Source organism: Vulpes vulpes, chromosome X (assembly GCF_048418805.1).
Source record: "Vulpes vulpes isolate BD-2025 chromosome X, VulVul3, whole genome shotgun sequence".
NCBI lineage: Eukaryota > Metazoa > Chordata > Mammalia > Carnivora > Canidae > Vulpes > Vulpes vulpes.
Window position 1 is genome coordinate 88,932,019 of NC_132796.1, and position 19,305 is coordinate 88,951,323.

Sequence of the window (19,305 nt, forward strand, 5' to 3'; positions counted from 1 at the left end):
ACTTCCCAATCTGTTACCTTGTCTCCGAGGCATAATATTTTCTTAAGACTCTCCCCAAGATGCCCACTTATCATTAAGAACAGCTACAAAATGTTCCAGCAAGTATGATCAGGTCCTGTGGGGTCTGATTCATCACCAGAGGGCCTCCTGTCCTGGACACTCAGATGTCTTCGTCCTCAGTGCTCAGAAATTTGAGATCAAAACTAGGTGAGTGAAAAATAAATAATAAAATTAAAAAAAAAAAAAAAGAACGAGGCAAGTGGCGTGAGAACCAAAGAAACTCAGAGAGAGGGACGCCTGGGTGGCTCAGCGGTTGAGCATCTATCTGCCTCCGGCTCAGGGCGTCATCCCCCGGGTCTGGGATTGAGTCTCGCATCGGGGTCCTTGGGGGGAGCCTGCTTCTCCCTCTGCCTGTGTCTCTGCCCCCCCCCCTCTCTCTCTCTCTCTCTGTGTCTCATGAATAAATTAATAAATAAAATCTTTAAAGAAAATAAAGAAACTCACAGAGGGGGACACAGAAGGGAGAGAACAAAGCATGTACGAGAGCAGGGCTTATAAACAGAAGTAGGAGGGTAGAATAATGGTATCCTAGGATGGTTAGTTTTCGGAGGTTCTTTTTTTTTTCTTTTTAAGATTTTTATTTATTTACTGTATTTATTTTTTTTATCCCTTAAAGATTTTATTTATTTATGAAAGGCACGGAGAGAGAGAGAGAGAGAGAGAGAGAGAGAAAGAGAGAGAGAGAGAGAGAGAGAGAGGCAGAGGGAGAAGCAGGCTCCGTGCAGGGAGTCCGACGTGGGGCTCGATCCCGGGGTCCCCAGGATCAGGCCCTGGGCTGAAGACAGGCGCTAAACCGCTGAGCCACCCAAGGTGCCCTTTTTATTTACTTTAAAGAGAGCAAGAGCACAAGCGGAGGGAGCGGCAGAGGGAGAGGGAGAGAGAGAATTTCAAGCAGACTCTGCTGATTAAAGAGCCTGACTTGGGGCTCCATCTCATGACCCCGAGATCCTGACCTGAGCCAAAACCAAGAGTCAGATGTAACCGACTGAGCCACCCGGGCACCCCAGGTGTTGGTTGGTTGGTTGGTTGGTTGGTTTCTTTCTTTCTTTCTGACTTTCTTGATGACGTTCTTCTGCTCCAGACAATGAAAATTGTTTAAGGTTAGCTTATCCTGCAAAGGTTGCAACCTGGCAGCTGCAGCCTGAATCTAGTCCACAGACCTCTTTTAGATAGCTGGCACACTTTTCAATAAGACCTATTTCAGTTAGTTACAACAGTTAAAGAAATGGAAGGTTTCATATAGACGTTTGGAGTTGGGGCCAATCTTGAAAAAAACCCGGAAAATCTGGCCGTCTTGGCCCAACATTCCCCTGCAGCACAGTGAGCTGGGACTGAGTACAGGCCGTCCCCTTTGAAAGAGATGTGTTCTTCCTCAGTTTGCCCGTCTCCACTCTCCTTGCTGTTATGTTACCTGCCTTCATCGGCATTTGAGTTGGTAACTCCAGCCATTAAAGAACATGTTGTTTAGAGGCGCCTGGGTGGCTCAGTTGAACTGTCGAGCATCCGACTCTTGGTTTTGGCTCCGGTCATGATCTCAGGATCGTGAGATTGGGCTCGGAGCTCAGCGCACAGTCTGCTTGGGATTTTCTCTCTCCCTCTCCTCTGCCCCTCCTTCCACTCATGTTCTCTTTCTCTCGCTCTCTCTCTCTCTCTCTCTCAAATGAATAAATAAATCTTTGAAAATTTTAAAAACAAAACAGAACATGTTTTTTTAGGGGTGCCTGGCTGGCTCAGTCAGAAAAGCATGGGACTCTTTGATATCAGGGTTGTGAGTTCAAGCCCCACGTTGGCTGGAGAGAACACTTAAGTAAATAAAACTTAAAAAAAAAAAAAAAAAAAAAAACAGCCCCAAAGCATGTTTTTCATTACGTGAAATGTCAGGCATACATAAAAGCAGAGAGAATCCCAACCTTATGTATTCATCTCTCAGTTTCAACAATTATTCAGAACCAGCCTTGTTTCATCAATACCCTCACCAATTCAACACACTTGCATATGCCCCTGGATTATTTTGATGCAAATCAAGACATCACATAGTTTTCATCTGGAGATTTTCCAGTGTCTCTAAAAGAACGAGAATGTGTAATTTCTAATCATGCCTCTTTCCGTTATGCCACGTATGCCATAGGTTATACTGTGGTGAGAGGATATTTTATGCAATAATAGTAGTGAATTCTTTTGAAGATTTTTATTTATTGGGACGCCTGGGTGGCTCAGCGGTTAGGTGTCTGCCTTCATGCTCAGGCCGTGATCCCGGAGTCCTGGGATCGAGTCCCGCATCGGGCTCCCTGCATGGAGTCTGCTTCTCCCTCTGCCTCGCTTTCTGTGTCTCTCGTGCATAAATAAATAAATGAGAGAGAGGCAGAGACATAGGCAGAGGGAGAAGCAGACAACCTGCGGGGAGCCAGATGTGGGAATTGATTCCAGGTCCCCAGGACCACGACCTGAGCTAAAGGCAGATGCTCAACCACTGAGCCACCCAGGTGCTCCTAAAAATAAAATCTTAAAAAAAAAAAAAAAGAAAAAAGTTATTTTCCAAACATGGCTAATTATTTCTCACCAAATAGGTTTTTTTTTTTTTTTTCAGATAGATTAGCCTGGGTGCTGTCTTCAGTCACTTGCATGCATCTTGCAAGCTCCTTTCTGAGGTTGAGCAACCCACAAATATTCAGTATTTGGAGCTAGAGGAAATGAAATTCATCATCTTCAGTTCATGCATGCTTTTCAATACCTATTCCCAGTGGGGTACCTGGGTGGCTCAGTCAGTTGAGCCTCTGACTCCTGATTTCAGCTCAGGTCATGATCTCAGGGTTGTGACATCAAGCCCTGCATCCGGCTCAGGGTGGAGTCCGCTTGAGATTCTTTTCATTTGTCCCTCCCTCTGCTCTCTCGCTCTCTGGCTCTCTCACTCTCTCTCAAATAAATAAATAAATCTTTAAAATAAATAAATAAATGATTACCTATTCCAGGGGCACCTAGCTGGCTGTCGGTAGAGCATGTGACTCTCGATCTCGGGGTTGGTGAGCTTGAGCTCCGTGTTGTGGGGTTGAGTTTACTTTACTTTTAAATACATACGTACAGGGCAGCCCCGGTGGCTTAGCGCAGCCTTCTGCCCAGGGCCTGATCCTGAGGTCACGGGATCGAGTCCCACATCGGGCTCCCTGCGTGGAGTCGGCTTTTCTCCCTCTGCCTGTGTCTCTGCCTCTCTCTCTGTCTCTGTGTCTCTCATGAATAAATAAATAAAATCTTAAAAAAAAAAAAGGAGGAAAACCCTTTAAAAAAATACAGACAGAGAGACTTACCTATTCCACCACACTCTCTCCCGGTACATTGTTTTATAATATTCAGACTGAGGCCTTGCTTTAGGGATGGTTTTTTTCTCCACACTAAGGGTTTTTTAAAATATTTTATTCATTTATTAATGAGAGGCAGAGACACGGGCAGAGGGAGAAGCAGGCTCCCTGCAGGGAGCCCGATGTGGGACTCGATCTCGGGTCTCCAGGATCATGCCCTGAGCCAAAGGCAGACCCTTAACCGCTGAGCCACCCATGCATCCCAAAACCTCAGGATTCCTGCTAAATGATACCTTTTGCACAATTTTTTAAAACAAAAATCAATTATTATGAACAAACTATCAAAAAATTTTTATTTTTATTATTTTAAAAGATTTTGTTTATTTATTCATGAGACACACACACAGAGAGAGAGAGAGAGAGGCAGAGACTTAGTATGAGGGAGAAGCAGGCTCCCCCCAAGGAGCCTGATGTGGGACTCGATCCCAGGACCCCGGGATTATGACCTGAACCAAAGGTGGATGCTCAACCACTGAGCCACCCAGGGGTCCAAATTATCAAAATTTTAAAGAGAGACGGAATCTGATCCTTCACTTACACAACTGGCCACTCCTTACTCTTCTCACCATGATTTTAGTCAAACACTGTTTACAAAAACCTAGGTAGCATCAGGCTAGCATTTCCCTGCTTGATTTTTTTAAAAAGAATTATAAATAAATAAATAAATAAATAAATAAATAAATAAATAAATAATTTTTAGGGGCAGCCCTGGTGGCGCAGTAGTTTAGCGGCGCCTGCAGCCCCGGGTGTGATCCTGGGGACCCGGGATCGAGTCCCACGTCGGGCTCCCTGCATGGAGCCTGCTTCTCCTTCTGCCTTTGTCTCTGCCTCTCTCTCTCTCTCTCTCTGAATAAATAAAATCTTTTAAAAAATAATTTTTTTAGGTTTAATTTTTTAAGGGCAGCCTGGGTGGCTCAGCGGTTTGGCGCCTGCCTTAGGCTTGTGTCTGATCCTGGAGTCCTGATATCAAGTCCCACATCGGGCTCCCTTAGTGGAGCCTACTTCTCCCTCTGCCTGCGTCTCTGCCTTTCTGTGTCTCTCATGAATAAATGAATTAAAATCTTTAAAAATAAATAAATAAATAAAAAGAGAGATAGACCCACTGAGTTTATAGCCCCGCAACAAGGTCAGTACTGGAGACCATGGTCTTGGTGGTGATTCTGAACATGGAAATGCCCTTAGCCCTTCACAGCCTCTAGGAAATCCACAGGGCAGGACTCCAGTCACTTGCATCTTGTGTCTTTTGACCTGGTCTTGAAAGAGACTTAACCACTATCCTGATTTGGGCTTTATCATCCTTCCTTTTTCTTTTTTTTTTTTTTTTTTAAGATTTTATTTATTTATTCATGAGAGACACACACAGAGAGAGAGGCAGAGACACAGGCAGAGGTAGAAGCAGGCTCCACGCAGGGACCCCGATGCGAGACTCAATCCCGGGACTCCAGGATCACGCCCTGTGCTGAAGGTGGCGCTGAGCCACCCAGGGATTCCCCTCTTGCTTTGAACAGTAGTAAAAAAAAAAAAAAAAAAAAAAAAAAAGAACAGTAGTAAACCAATAGGTCCCTTTTCAGTGTTTAACAACAGGAATCAGGCAGGGTCCTCTCAAGGATGTGGAAGGTGACAAAATACTTAGGAAGGTATGATAGCTTCTCACCTGGGGAAAGATTGATAATATGCTTCTTTCCTTGGCTGGTGGGGGTGGGAGAAAGAAAGGGAGAAGAGCCTCTTTCTGGCCTTGATGGAATCTCTTATTTTTCTTTTTATTATTATTATTAGTTTTTAAAGGTTTTATTTATTTATTCATGAGAAACATACACAGAAAGAGAGGCAGAGACATAGGCAGAGTAAGAAGCAGGCTCTATGCAGGGAGCGCAATGTGGGACTCGATCCTGGGACTCCAGGATCACGCCCTGGGCCGAAGGCAGACACTCAACCGCTGAGCCACCTAGGTGTCCCTGCCAGAATGGCTTCTATTCCTCAATCTCCTCCACAAAAAGAATAGGTAGTTAACAGAATTTGAAACATACTGGATGAATGTTTGGTGGCCACCCTCCCATAAATCCCTGGGTAGCCTCTTAGGTTTTCCCTAGATTCCAGTGTTCAACTTGAACATGTCAGCATGAGTGCAGCTCCTTTCCCGAAACAACACTATTCTTTCACTAGGACTCATCACACCTCATCTTGCACATATTTGTGGTCCCGAAGGGGTAAGGTGGGGATGAAGATGGGGTGAGGAATGGAAGAGAAGATATATGGGTCAGTGCAAGCTTATCATGGGTACTTGGGGAGCTTCTGTGACATGCAGGGCCTATATAGTGATTCAGGGATGTCGCCACATAAAAGGAAGCCTCCTTGTCATTCTGTTTCGATGGCATTTCCTTAACAATTTACGTACATACCCTATTTGCCCCCATTTGGTACACAAAGACAAACGCATGGTGAATTCACTTCTTTATTGACAACGCAACAAACTATTAGAGGAGATATGGGTGGAAGGGGCAGCATAGGTGGCCCGAGTGTCAGTGACACCAAAAGAACCCATCTCCAAACTGGTTTCTGAACAAGGATGGCATTCTAGGGCCCATCCAACATGAGGATGAAAAGGTGGTCCAGGTTGGTAGGTGGTGTGTTTCTGAGCTTTGATGCCCTCTCATCTCTCCTATACTTGGCTCTCCTGTTCTTAAACCAAACCTACAAGCAGAGAGAAAAAGGGCGCAATTTAGCATATTGAACACTCAATGTCATAACAGAAAAAAAACCTACATGCAACCGTATATGCCTTCGAGATTTTTCGTGCAGCACCAAGAGAAGCTGTTTACTCAGGAAAGCTAACACCACATCCCCTCCCTTTAGCTCATCCTCAGTGAGCACCAGCTACGTGCCAGGTTCTGGAATACGCTTATTGCTTTGTCTCTCTTCTCCTAATTTTAATATTCAAATTTTTTTCAGGTATTGCATGCAGGTCTAGCTTATGAGTTGCACCGGGTCCTTGCTGTTGATCCAATGCCTGGTAACAGGACAAAGAAAGGTCTGTATCCTGACAGCTGATCATTAGCTCTCCAGTTAGCTTCTGCCCCTCCTCACTGGAGAGAATGTCACCTTGTTTTGGGGACAATCTGGGCATTGCAAATAGTGGGCCCTATTTAAAGACATATTGAGGGGAATGGCTCCCTACTTGAAAAGCCTATCATCAGGATGAAGTAAATAATTAACAGGAGGAAATGCATTGGGTTTTTAGACAGATTTCCTTTAAGGATGTCTAAAAGATCATTTGTCCTATGAAACCTCTTGAGAGTTAAAAAGTAGTCTGGCAAGGAAGGCCTAGTCATGGGGTCCCGTGGAATTTGTGGCTTGTCTAGCTGGGACATGAGAGCTGCTGAAGCCATGAACATTGCCTTGATTTTAGCCTGCAGTGTTAAGGAAAGTGGAGACCAACTTGACCCAAATTAACTAAAATGCTCACTGAGCTCACCGAAGCTCACTGAGCTTCATTCATTGTCGCTGTTGTCAATTTGGCATGCTCCAACCTGCCCCACCCTACAAACCTTCCTGGGCTCAGGACCAGGTCAGCTCACTCTGCTCTGGCTACAGTTCCAGGATCCTGGAGGAGCCGCTGTTGTCCAGCAGGGCAGGTTATCCTAGGCGTTGCTACTCAACCAGGAGGTCCCAATCCCATCCCTTATTCTTCCGGCAAGAAGGTGGAACAGGCATTTTAGGAAGATAGTCAACAATAGTGAGGGTAAGGGGTCATAAAATGGCTCCTTTCTACATATCTGCCAACTACTTTTGCAAACAAACACACAAACAAAACTGTCACACTTTACCATCTTTTTAAAAAAAAATTTTACTTATTTATTCATGAGAGACACAGAGAGAGAGAGAGAGAGAAGCACAGACACAGGCAGAAGGAGAAGCAGGCTCCATGCCATGCAGGGAGCCTGACACAGGACTCGATCCAAGTGTATCAGTGGTCAGATCTCCATAGACATCAGGTAAGTAAAGCCCATAGCTAGCTGTCGTATGGGGCCGTACCCTCAATATTGGTTTCACAGAACAGTTCTATTTGCAAAACAAAGGAGGAAAATCATGTATTAAGTGTCTTGGGGAAAATTCACGCTGTATGGTTTGGAAATATATGAGAACACTTAGTTTTCTCCCTGATTTATTTCTTGTGGCTTATGTTCCTTTCAGAATGCCGTGGAGAGAACACTACATAAACCCAGAAAGGAGAAAAAGCTAGTCACCAAACCTTGCATTTTTCTTTTCCTCTGCACATGCCTTATCAGCCTGAACAAGTGCTCCCAACCTCTTTCCAGTTTTTCCAATCTGAGCTAAGCCTGGGGCCCCAGTCTCTGGGGTTGGGATGCCATTACTCAACGGTCAGCTTTGTTGGGCTGCTTTTTAGATATTCCCACCACCAGAGCAGCAACTCCCCTTTTTTAAATATATTTTTAAGTTTATTTTTTTTAGTAATCGCTAAGCCCAGTGTGGGGCTCAAACCCACGACCCTGAAATCAAGAGTCGCACGTTCCTCCAACTGAGCCAGCCAGGCACCCCTGTAGCAACTCACATGCACTCTGTAGCAAAGCCAATACATCCATCCTGATTTCCTTTCCTTTCTTTTTTGGGCAAATATCACTTTGAAATAACTTAAATGGGTTTTGGGGGTCACCTTTTTATCCCATGACCCACAAATTAGTCAACAATGCCCAAGGGAATAAAAGTATTTAAAATTAGCACTGTGAATCTATTCCAAAATAAGGGACACCTAAACCTTAAACAAATTCCACAAAACTCAATTCTTTAAAACAGTATCACCAAAATGAAAAAAAATCCTTAAATGTTAGAAATCCTCAAGAGAATATTCACTTACACATTTAGCAGATTTGTAACACTGAATTTGTGTAGCATCTATAAGGCCTATTTTAGCTATATGCAATTCTTCTCTAACCTTTTTTGCCCTTCTTAGGTCAATTAATAATCATTCGATATTGGATATTTTTTGCTTGTTTCATTCTTTTTTTTAATTTTAATTTTTTTTGTTTCATTCTTTAGACAAATTTCCAAAGCTTGCAAACTCTCTCCCCATTCTCACCATAACAGGACTGTTCTAGCAGTGTTTTCAGGTTGATACATCGAAGTATTCCAGAAAATTAAACTGTAGAGCTGCCATTCCACACTGCTTTATCAAACACTTAAACATAACAGCAGGACGACCAGGTACTCGGACTTTGAAGCTGTCTCACCTCATCAGTTTCAGCACCAATAAACAGACGTTAGTTACTTATATAGTGTGTTCTGAGGATACATTTCTCCCTCACCCCACTGTTTGGAATCCACCCGCTTAGCTAAGAAGTTATGTTTGGCTTTAATATAGTACAATGGAACCCTCTCGCAACTTGCTCCTCTGTGCATTAATTTGAAAATTTCTACAGCCAGCCTCAGCCCCAATATAACTCCACACAGAAGTATTCTCTAAAGAAGATGTTAGAAGGAGTTAAACTTTACTGAAAACACACATATACATATATATATGTACTATATAGGTATATGGATATACCTATCTATATGCTTGCTATATAGATACACACACATATATATTTAATTTGTATACAGAATAGGAGAAGCAACTCATTTCTTCTTTCCCTGTAAGAAATCATTTTCTGGGGCACCTGGGTGGCTCAGTGGTTGAGCATCTGCCTTTGGCTCAGGTCATGATCCCAGGGTCCTGGGATCAAGTCCCACATCGGGCTCCCTATGGGGAGCCTGCTTCTCCCTCTGCCTATGTTTCTGCCTTTCTCTCTGTGTCTCATGAATAAATAAATAAAATATTTAAAAAAAGAGAAAAAAAAAAGAAATCATGTTCCCGCTGGTAATGGGAAATATCCATAAGCTAGAGTTCATATATCCCATTTTCTACCCACAAAGACCCCCTACAGTCAACTTATTTGCCAATGTTAAAAAAGACAACCGAAACACACCAACTTGAGAATGTCTAGGACAAAAGTGCCCAAGTCCTAAAGCCAGTTTTAGAATTGGCTGCCCTGCCATCTAGGTTTACTGACCTGCACTCTGATTTCAGTCACATCCATGCGTCTTGCAAGTTCCTGTCTGAGGAGAAAAAAACCACAAATGTTCAGTATTTGGAGTTGTGGATAAAAGGAAATGTATCGATATACATTTTATGCTTGTTTAAAAATATGTACCCTCCCCCCTATACCCCCCCCCCCCCACCAAGGGTGCCTGGGTGGCTCAGTGGGTTAAGCGTCTGCCTACGGCTCAGGTGATGATCCCAGGATTCTGGAATCAAGTCCCTCGGCAGGCTCCCTGCTCAGCGGGGAGTCTGCTTCTCTCTCTGCCCTTCCCCCCACTCATGTGTGCTCATGCTCTCTCTCACTCTGTGTCTAATAAATAAATAAAATCTTACAAAAAAAGACCCCCTTCAAGTAAACTTTTCTGTCATTCTCAGCTCCAGCCTTGCTTTATAGATAGTTTCCCCTCAAAATTTAAGGTGTCATCAACAACTCGGTACTCAAGATAAACCATTTTAAAGCACTATTTAAAAAATAATAATTAATGCAAAAAATCTATGATGAACAAATTATCACAATTTTATTTATTTATTATTATTATTTATTATTTTTTAAGTAAGCTCTATGACCAACATGGTGCCCCTCCCTCTAAATTTTACTTATTTATTTATCTATATATTTATTTATTTATTTTTAAAGTAGGCTCTATGCCCTATGTGGGGCTTGAAGGCTTGAACTCAAAACCCCAAGATCAGGAATCACATGCTCTTTGGACCGAGCCAGCCAGGTACCTCCCCCCTCGAGATTTTATTTTTTTTTATTTTTTTAAATTTTTATTTATTTATGATAGTCACACAGAGAGAGAGAGAGAGAGAGAGGCAGAGACACAGGCAGAGGGAGAAGCAGGCTCCATGCACCGGGAGCCCGACATGGGATTCGATCCCGGGTCTCCAGGATCGCGCCCTGGGCCAAAGGCAGGCGCTAAACCGCTGCGCCACCCAGGGTTCCCCCCCCTCGAGATTTTAAATGAAAGGATCTAGCATTGCAGTTGCAGGAGAGTACCTTATTCTCCTTACCCTTATTCCAATAAAATTTTATTTACAAAAAGCCACCAACACAGACAATAACTGAAAAAATGTATAAATTAGACTACATCAAAATAAAAAACTTTTGTAGATCAAAGTACAAAATCAATAGAGTGAAAAGGCAACCCATGCAATGGGAAAAAATATTTGCAAATCATATATCTGATAAGGAATTAATATCCAGTGTATATTAAGGACTACAACTCAATAAATAAACATCATCCAGATTAAAAAATAGGCAAAGGACTTGGATAGATGTTTCTCCAAAGATGATATACAAATGGGTGTGAAAGACGCTCAACATCAGTAATGAACGTGCATATCAAAACCAGACTACTACCACCTCATACTATTAGAATGAGTACTATCAAAAAAACAAAATAACAAGTGTTGGTGAGGATTTAGAGAAATTAAAACCCTTGTGCACTGTTGGTAGGAATATAAAATAGTATAGCTGCTAAGGAAAACAGTAGAATAGTTGCTCAAAATTAAACACAGAATTGCCATATGATCCAACAATTCCATTTCTGAGTATATACTGAAAAGAATTAAAAACAGGGTCTTGGGAAGATATTTTCATACGTATGGTCATAGCAGTATAATCACAATAGCCAAAAGGAGCAACCCAAGTGCTCAATAATGAAAAATGGGTAAATAAAATATGGTATATACATGCAATGGAATATTATTCAGTCTTAACAAGGAAGGAAATTGTAGCATATGCTTCCACACAGAAGAACATTAAAGACTGTATGCTTGGGGAATAGGAGGATGGGCAAAATAGGTGAAGGGGAGAAGATACAGACTTCCAGCTATGAAATAAATAAGTCACAGGAATTAAAGACACAGCTCAGAAAATGTAGTCAGTGATATTGCAATAGGATCATATGATGACAGATGGTAGCTATACCTGTAGTGCACATAGCACAACATATAGAGAAGTTGATTTACTATGTGGTATATTTGTTGTTGTTTTTTTTTTAAAGATTTTTTTTATTTATTCATGAGAGACACAGAGAGAGAGGCAGAGACACGGGTAGAGGGAGAAGCAGGCTTCATGCAGGGAGCCCGATGTGGGACTGATCCCGGTCTCCAGGATCACACCCTGGGCTGAAGGCGGCGCTAAACCTCTGAGCCACTGGGGCTGCCCCTATGTGGTATATTTGAAACTAATGTAATATTGTTTGGCAACTATACTCAAATAAAAAAATTAGTATTTTATTTATTTGAGAGAGGAGGGGGTGGGGAGAGGGACAAGCCAACTCCATGCTGAGTGCAGAGCCTGATGTGGGGCTTGTTGGAAGCTCAAGTGATTGAGCTACCCAGGGCCCCTAATTTAAAAAAAAAAAAAAAAGATGATACACGGGTGCCTGGGTGGCTCAGTTGGTTGAGTATCTGCCTTCGGCTCAGGTTATGATGGCAGGGTCCTGAGATAGAGCCCCGGGTCGGGCTCCCTGATCAGCAGGGGAGTCTGCTTCTCCTTCTTCCTCTTCCTCTGCCCCTGCTGGTGTTTGCTCTCTCTCACTTACTCTCTCAAATAAATAAAATATTATAAAAACAAAAAAATTCTAGTTATAAAATAAATAAGTCATGGAAATGAAAATACAACATAGGGAATATAGTCAATAATACTGGAATAACGTTCTATGGTGATACACGGTGACTACGCTTATCAGGGTGAGCACTGAGTAACGTATAAAATTGTCGAATCATTATGTTGTACACTTGAAACTAATACAACACTGTATGCTAATTATACTTCAATAAAAAACCAAAAGCCTTATAAAAAATTAAAAGACTGTAGGCCGTGTAAAATAAACCAGTGACAAAAAGGCAAATACTGCCTAATTCAACTAGTATGAGGTGCTTAGTGTAGTCAAAATCATAGCCAGAAAGTAGAATAGTGGCTACCCAGGACTGAGGGGTGAGGTGGGAATGGGTGTCACTGTGTAATGGTAATAGTTTCAGGTTTGCAATATAAAAAGATTTCTGGAAATAGATGGTGGTGATAGTTGCATGATAAGAAGTACTTTATACCACCGAACTGTACACTTTAAAATGGTAAAGACATTACATTTTATGTTAAATGTATTTTACCAAAATAGATAAATCAGGAAAAAATTAATAAATTAGTCTTAATAAAGAATAAAATGGGTCAGACTTGAATATGCACATTATGCTCAACAGCCCTGCAGCCTGAGTGGCTCAGTGGTTTAGTGCCTGCTTTCAGCCCTGGGTGTGATCCTGGAGACCCGGGATCAAGTCCCATATCAGGCTCCCTGCATGGAGCCTGCTTCTCCCTCTGCCTGTGTCTTTGCCTCTCTCTCTCTCTCTCTCTCACTGTGTCTCTCATGAATAAATAAACAAACAAATAAATAAAATCTTTCAAAAAAAGAAAAATGCAAATCAAAACCATAATGAGATACCACTTTTCACATCCTTTGAGATGGCTAACAAAAAATGGGCACCTCACTGGCTCAGTCAGTGGGGCATGAAACTTTTTTTTTTCCCCTGGGAGAGAGCACCAGCAGGGGGAAGGGGAAAGGGAGAGGGAGAGCGAAAATCTTTTTCTTTTTTAAAAGATTTTATTTATTTATTCATGAGATACACAGGAAGAGAGGCAGAGACACAGGCAGAGGGAGAAGAAGCAGGCTCCATGTAAGGAGCCCGATGCAGGACTTGATCCTAGGGAATCCTGGATCACGCACTGAGCCAAAGGCAGTCGCCCAATCACTGAGCCACCCAGGCATCCCAAGAGAGAAAATCTTTTTTTTTTTCCAAGAGAGAAAATCTTAAGTAGGTCCATACTCAGCATCCCAGCCACTCAGGCACCCCAAGCATGCAACTCTTGATCTCGGGGTTGTGAGTTCAAGCCCCACCTTGGATCTAGAGAAAACTTAAGAATAAAACATTAAAACAGCCAGAAAATAATAAGTGTTGGGGTGCCTGCATGGCTCAGTCAGTTTAGCATTCCAACTGTTGATTTTGGCTCAGGTCATGATCTCAGGGTCAGGAGATGGAGGCACGCATCAGGCTCCTGGAGACTGTGAAGCCTGCTTAAGATTCTCTCTCCTTCCTTCTGCCTCTCCCACTGTTTGTGCACCCACACTCTCTCTCACACACACAAAAGAAGAAAAAAGAAAAAGCAAATAACAAGTGTTAACAAGAATGTGAAGAAATTAAAATAAATCCTTGTGGACTGCTAGTTAGAATGCAAAATGGTGCAGCCACTATGGAACACAGTAGAACAGCTACACAAAAAATTAAAAACAGGATTACCATATGATCCAGTAACTCCACTTCTGGGTATATACCCAAAATAATTGAAAACAGTGATTCTAACTGCTATTAGCACACCCAAGTTCATAGCAGTATTGTTCACAATAACCAAACTGAAGTGCCCAATAATAAATGAATAAACAAAATATGGTATTTACAAACAATGGAAAATTACTCAGCCCTAAAAAGGAAGGAAATTCTGAGACATGCTACATCATGGATGAACGCTGGGAACATCATACTAAGTGAAATATACCAGACATAAAAAGAAAAGCGCTGTGTAATTCTTAAATTACTTAAATGAGGCACTTACAATAGTCAAATTCATTAAAACACAAAGTAAAAAAGGCGACTGCCAGGGGCAGGGGGAAATGGGGGAATAGTGAGTTGTTCACTGTGCAATCCTTTCAGTTTTGCAAGGTCAAAGGAGTTCTGGAGATTAGTTGTACAAAAATATAAATGTACTTAATACTACTGAACTGTACACTTAAAAATGGTTAAGATCACAAATTTAATCTTTATATTTTACCACAATTTATTGTTTTTAAAACTTTTTTTTTTTATAATCTAAGCCAAAAGTAGGGCTCAAACTCACAACTCCAAGACCAAGAGCTGCACGTTCCTCTGGCTGAGCAAGGCAGGCACCTCTATTTTACTTGTTTTTTTAAGGCTTTTTATTTTTTTAAAGATTTTATTTTGGGCAGCGGGGTGGCTTAGCTGTTTAGTGTGGCCTCCAGGGCCTGATCCTGGAGGCCTGGGATCGGGTCCCGCATCGGGCTCCCTGCACGGAAGCTGCTTCTCCCTCTCTCTCTCTACTCTCTGTGCCTCTCATGAATAAATATTTGGGTTTTTTTTTGAGATTTTATTTATTTATTCACGAGAGACACAGGCAGAGGGAGAAGCAGGCTCCAGGGAGCCCGACATCAGACTTGATCCAGAGCTGCAGGATCACGCCCCGAGCCAAAGGCAGATGCCCAACCGCTGAGCTACTCAGGTGTTCCTTATTTATTTATTTATTTATTTATTTATTTATTTATTTATTTATTTATTTAATAGAGAGAGCACGGGAGAGGGGCAGGCAGAGGGAGAGGGAGAAGCAGGCTCCCTGTTGAGCAGAAAGCCCTGCAAGCCAGCTCAGGGCTCTATCCCAGCCCCCAACCCACCCCCCACAAGGCAGCTGCTTAACCATCTGAGCCACCCAGATGCCCCAAAAGTCTTTAAGTTTATTTATTTAAGTAATCTCTGTACCCAAGTGGGGCTCAAACTCACGACCCCATAGATCAAGAGCTGCACCCTCCTCTGACTGAGCCAGTCAGGCACCATAGTTTACCACAAAATTTCTTTAAAAAAAAAAAAAAAAGACACACACAGAGAGAGGCAGAGACATGGGCAGAGGGAGAAGCAGGTTCCCGTGGGACTTGGTTCCCGAACCGGGATCACACCCCAGCGAAAGGCAGACAGATGCTCAACCATGGAGCCACCCAGGTGTCGCTATGACACATTTTTAAAGTTTATTACGTTTATTTTTTTTAAAGATTTTATTTATTTATTCATGAGAGACACAGAGAGAGAGGCATAGACACAGGCAGAGGGAGAAGCAGGCTCCATGCAGGGAGCCCAATGCGGGACGCGATCCCGGGACCCCGGGATCACTCCCTGGGCTGAAGGCGGCGCTAAACCGCTGAGTCACCCGGGCTGCCCCTTTACGTTTATTTATTTAAAGAATCTCTACAGACAAGTGAGGCTCAAACTCACGACCCGGCCCCACACCGCAGATCAAGAGCTACACGCTCCTCTAGCTGAGCCAACCAGGCGCCTCTATTTTACCACAAGTTTTTTTTTTTTAAGTCTTTTTTTTTTTTTTAAAGCTTATTTAAGTAATCTCTGCTCGAACTCATGACCACCGCCAACGATCAAGAGTCCGGGCTCTCTCAACTGAGCCAGCCCCGGTGCCCCTACCACAATTTAAAAAACAAAAACAAAAACAAAAAGACTACCCACCACAGTTTCCAGACTTGTTTCACGTAATTACTGTATAAAAATATTTCCCTTGATGCACAGAAGGCATTCTCCTTCCCTCAACCCTTGGCCCTTTTGGTTTCGACAGGAAAGAAGGAGGCTGAGGGGTGGGGGGAGAACCAAAGACACCTAGACATGAGCCCACGGTCCCGGGAGAACTGGGCACCTCCTGGAACAAGCCTCTTACCTTGTGAGCACATCTGGATATTGAGTGTGCTGGAAGGCACTTTCCAGCTCCTGAACTTGCACCTGCGTGAACTTATTGCGCTGGGCTCGCCGTCTCCTTCGGGGCTGGGGAGCCCCAGCAGCCACCGCCTGGGGTAGCTCTTCAGGCGCCAGCTGCCCCAGCTCCTGGACGCCACCGCCGACCTCGTGGATCCCTTCACCTTCATGGTTCACGATGCCCTCGCGGTTGAAGTCGCCTTCGCGGTTGAAGTTGCCTTCGCGGTTGAAGTCGCCTTCGAGGTTGATGTCGCCTTCGCGGTTGATGTCGCCTTCGAGGTTGAAGTCGCCTTCGCGGTTGATGTCGCCTTCGTGGTTGATGTCGCCTTCGCGGTTGATGTCGCCTTGGCGGTTGATGTTGCCTTCGAGGCTGAAGTTGCCTTCGCGGTTGATGTCGCCTTCGAGGTTGAAGTTGTCTTCGAGGTTGAAGTCGTCTTCGAGGTTGAAGTTGTCTTCGAGGTTGAAGTTGTCTTCGAGGTTGAAGTTGTCTTCGAGGTTGAAGTTGTCTTCAAGGTTGAAGTTGTCTTCGAAGTTGATGTCTAGGTTCATATCGCCATGGAAGAAGTTGATGGCACCTTCCAGGTTGATGTCCCCTTCGAGGTTGCCACCATCGCCGTGGTACATGAATTTGTCCACAAGGCCTGGATTTCCTTCATCAATGTGGCCGCCTTCAGCTTCTGGTGCTGAACCCTGCACAGATTCAGATCTTACTTGCACTTGATTCATTCCCAGCCAGTAGTTGCTGGGGTCATAGTAGTCACCGGGGTCATAGTAACTACCTCTGGGCAGAGGCTCCATGGCTGTGGCACTGTGGAAGACCAGCGCTTCCACAAACCCTCTGTGGTTGAGAACAGAGGTGCAGTCTGAGGCGGAAGCTCCTCCTCTTTGGCGCCAGGGGGTTTGCGGCAAGTTCTACCACCACGCACACCCCCTTAGACGATTGCTACTGGCTGTCCTTTTCCCGCCAATAGCAGTGGGTGGGGCTTGCTTACGCATGCAAGTGGCTGGGGTGTGGCTAAAAAATAGAGGCATGATGGGAAAGGTGGGGGCTGGTGGGGGGCTTGGCTGTGTGGAGAAGGGGAGGATCTGATTTACAGTTCAGTTTGCCACGCCCCACTTGACCACAGTGCATATTCTGTGGAAAAGGCTATACTGGATTCAAACTGATGTGGGGGCAATGGCTGGGGTAGAGGTTTGCGGGAAGAGATGAGGGCTATAGACTTCACACTATCTACCGAGCGCTTCTGGAAAAGTTTGGAGAAAGGCTCACGGTTCAGCCCTTTATGTTTGGCAGGCGGTGCACACCACATTCTAGTAATAAAATCGTTAACTGAGTTTCTGCAAGGATATAGAAAGCACACCCCACCGTGTTCCCAAGGGTACCCAGGGTGGGATCCTGGAGCTGGGTTTGTAGAGCTTTCTGGGTAAGATACACTCCACAAGAAATCCGAGGTGCCCCTTGAAAAAGTTCAAGTACTCCAGATTTTTAGTGATGAAACCACACCAGAGTGCAAGTGTAAACCCCCCAGTGCTTAGTGCACCCAAAAACTGTTGCATTTTACTAGCGCTGCACACCACAGATTATGTATCTTCTGTAGCGTTCCACTCCAGCATCTGTGGTCCCCGATACAACCTCAGCCGACTCCTGTGCTGGGCTCGGGGCATGAACCCAGGTGAATTTCGGCCTTTCCCCCTATGGCTCCCTCTACCCCTCTCTCCTCTCCACTTCCTTTCCGAAAATTATCAACCTGATCTTTTGAACAGGAAAAAATAAAATTCTACTTATTGTCAAATGAAAGAGATGCAGGACGGTGCAGGGTAGGAAAAATTCTGCCCTCTAACTTTCAAAGTCTTCTAGCTAGTCTAAGAATTAAATTGAGGGCAACCCTCATGGCTCACCGGTTTAGCGCCGCCTTCAGCCCAGGGCGTGATTCCGAAGCCCTGGAATCGAGTCCCGAATCAGGCTCCCTGCATGGAGCCTGCTTCTCCCTCTGCCTGTGTCTCTGCCTCTCTATATCTCTCTCTGAGTCTCTCATGAATAAGTAAATAAAATCTTTAAAATAAAAGATTTTTTAAAAAGAAAAAAAAAAGATTTTATTTGGGGCACCTGGGTGGCTCAGTGGTTGAGTGTCTCCCTTTGGCTCAGGACCTAGGATAGAGTCCTGCATCTGGCTCCTTAAAGGGAGCCTGCTTCTCCCTCTGCCTATGTCTCTGCTTCTCATGAAAAAATAAATAAAATCTTTTAAAAAATAAAAAAAGATTTTATTTATTTGAAAGAGTCAGCACAAGCAAGGGGAAGGGCAACATGGGGCTCATCCTCGGACCCCAAAATTATGACCTGAGAAGAAAGCAGACGCCAAACCGCTGAGCCACCCAGGCTGCCCTTAAAAAATTAAACCTAAAAAAATTATTTTTTAAAAGATTTTATTTATTCAGAGAGAGAGAGAGAGAGAGGCAGAGACAAAGGCAGAAGGAGAAGCAGGCTCCATGCAGGGAGCCCGACGTGGGACTCGATCCCGGGTCCCCAGGATCACACCCGGGGCTGCAGGCGCCGCTAAACTACTGCGCTACCAGGGCTGCCCCTAAAAATTATTTATTTATTTATTTATTTATTTATTTATTTATTTATTTATAATTCTTTTTAAAAAAATCAAGCAGGGAAATGCTAGCCTGATGCTACCTAGGTTTTTGTAAACAGTGTTTGACTAAAATCATGGTGAGAAGAGTAAGGAGTGGTCAGTTGTGTAAGTGAAGGATCAGATTCCGTCTCTCTTTAAAATTTTGATAATTTGGACCCCTGGGTGGCTCAGTGGTTGAGCATCCACCTTTGGTTCAGGTCATAATCCCGGGGTCCTGGGATCGAGTCCCACATCAGGCTCCTTGGGGGGAGCCTGCTTCTCCCTCATACTAAGTCTCTGCCTCTCTCTCTCTGTGTGTGTGTGTCTCATGAATAAATAAACAAAATCTTTAAAAATAATACAAATAAAAATTTTTTGATAGTTTGTTCATAATAATTGATTTTTGTTTTAAAAAATTGTGCAAAAGGTATCATTTACCAGGAATCCTGAGGTTTTGGGATGCATGGGTGGCTCAGCGGTTAAGGGTCTGCCTTTGGCTCAGGGCATGATCCTGGAGACCCGAGATCGAGTCCCACATCGGGCTCCCTGCAGGGAGCCTGCTTCTCCCTCTGCCCGTGTCTCTGCCTCTCATTAATAAATGAATAAAATATTTTAAAAAACCCTTAGTGTGGAGAAA

General features: G+C 43.7%; 1 protein-coding gene across 2 annotated transcripts; it reads right to left on the minus strand.

Moving 5' to 3' along the window:
* Nucleotides 1–5,847: 5,847 nt before the first annotated feature.
* On the minus strand, nt 5,848–17,843 carry LOC112910584 (uncharacterized). Of its 2 annotated transcripts, XR_003233272.2 has the most exons (4): nt 16,016–17,843; nt 9,479–9,524; nt 6,959–7,097; nt 5,848–6,104 (listed from the first exon to the last, which is right to left on the minus strand). XR_003233272.2 is itself a non-coding variant. In XM_025986771.2 (3 exons), exons 1-3 carry the CDS (start codon nt 16,846–16,848, stop codon nt 5,988–5,990), a joined length of 996 nt encoding a protein of 331 aa, XP_025842556.2. In that variant the 5' UTR covers nt 16,849–17,843; the 3' UTR covers nt 5,848–5,987. The 2 variants fall into 2 exon arrangements, 1 of the variants encoding a protein (XP_025842556.2); XM_025986771.2 differs by lacking the exon at nt 6,959–7,097.
* Nucleotides 17,844–19,305: the final 1,462 nt, after the last annotated feature.

Bases quoted from the DNA above. Each gene is read 5' to 3' on its own strand.
- LOC112910584 (XM_025986771.2), bottom strand. From the start codon at position 16,848: ATGGAGCCTCTGCCCAGAGGTAGTTACTATGACCCCGGTGACTACTAT. The intron at 9,525-16,015 runs GTAAGAGGCTTG...TTTTCTCCTCAG, and splicing joins TATCCAGATGTGCTCACAAG to ACAGGAACTTGCAAGACGCA. The intron at 6,105-9,478 runs GTCAGTAAACCT...CTCTGCTTGTAG, and splicing joins TGACTGAAATCAGAGTGCAG to GTTTGGTTTAAGAACAGGAG.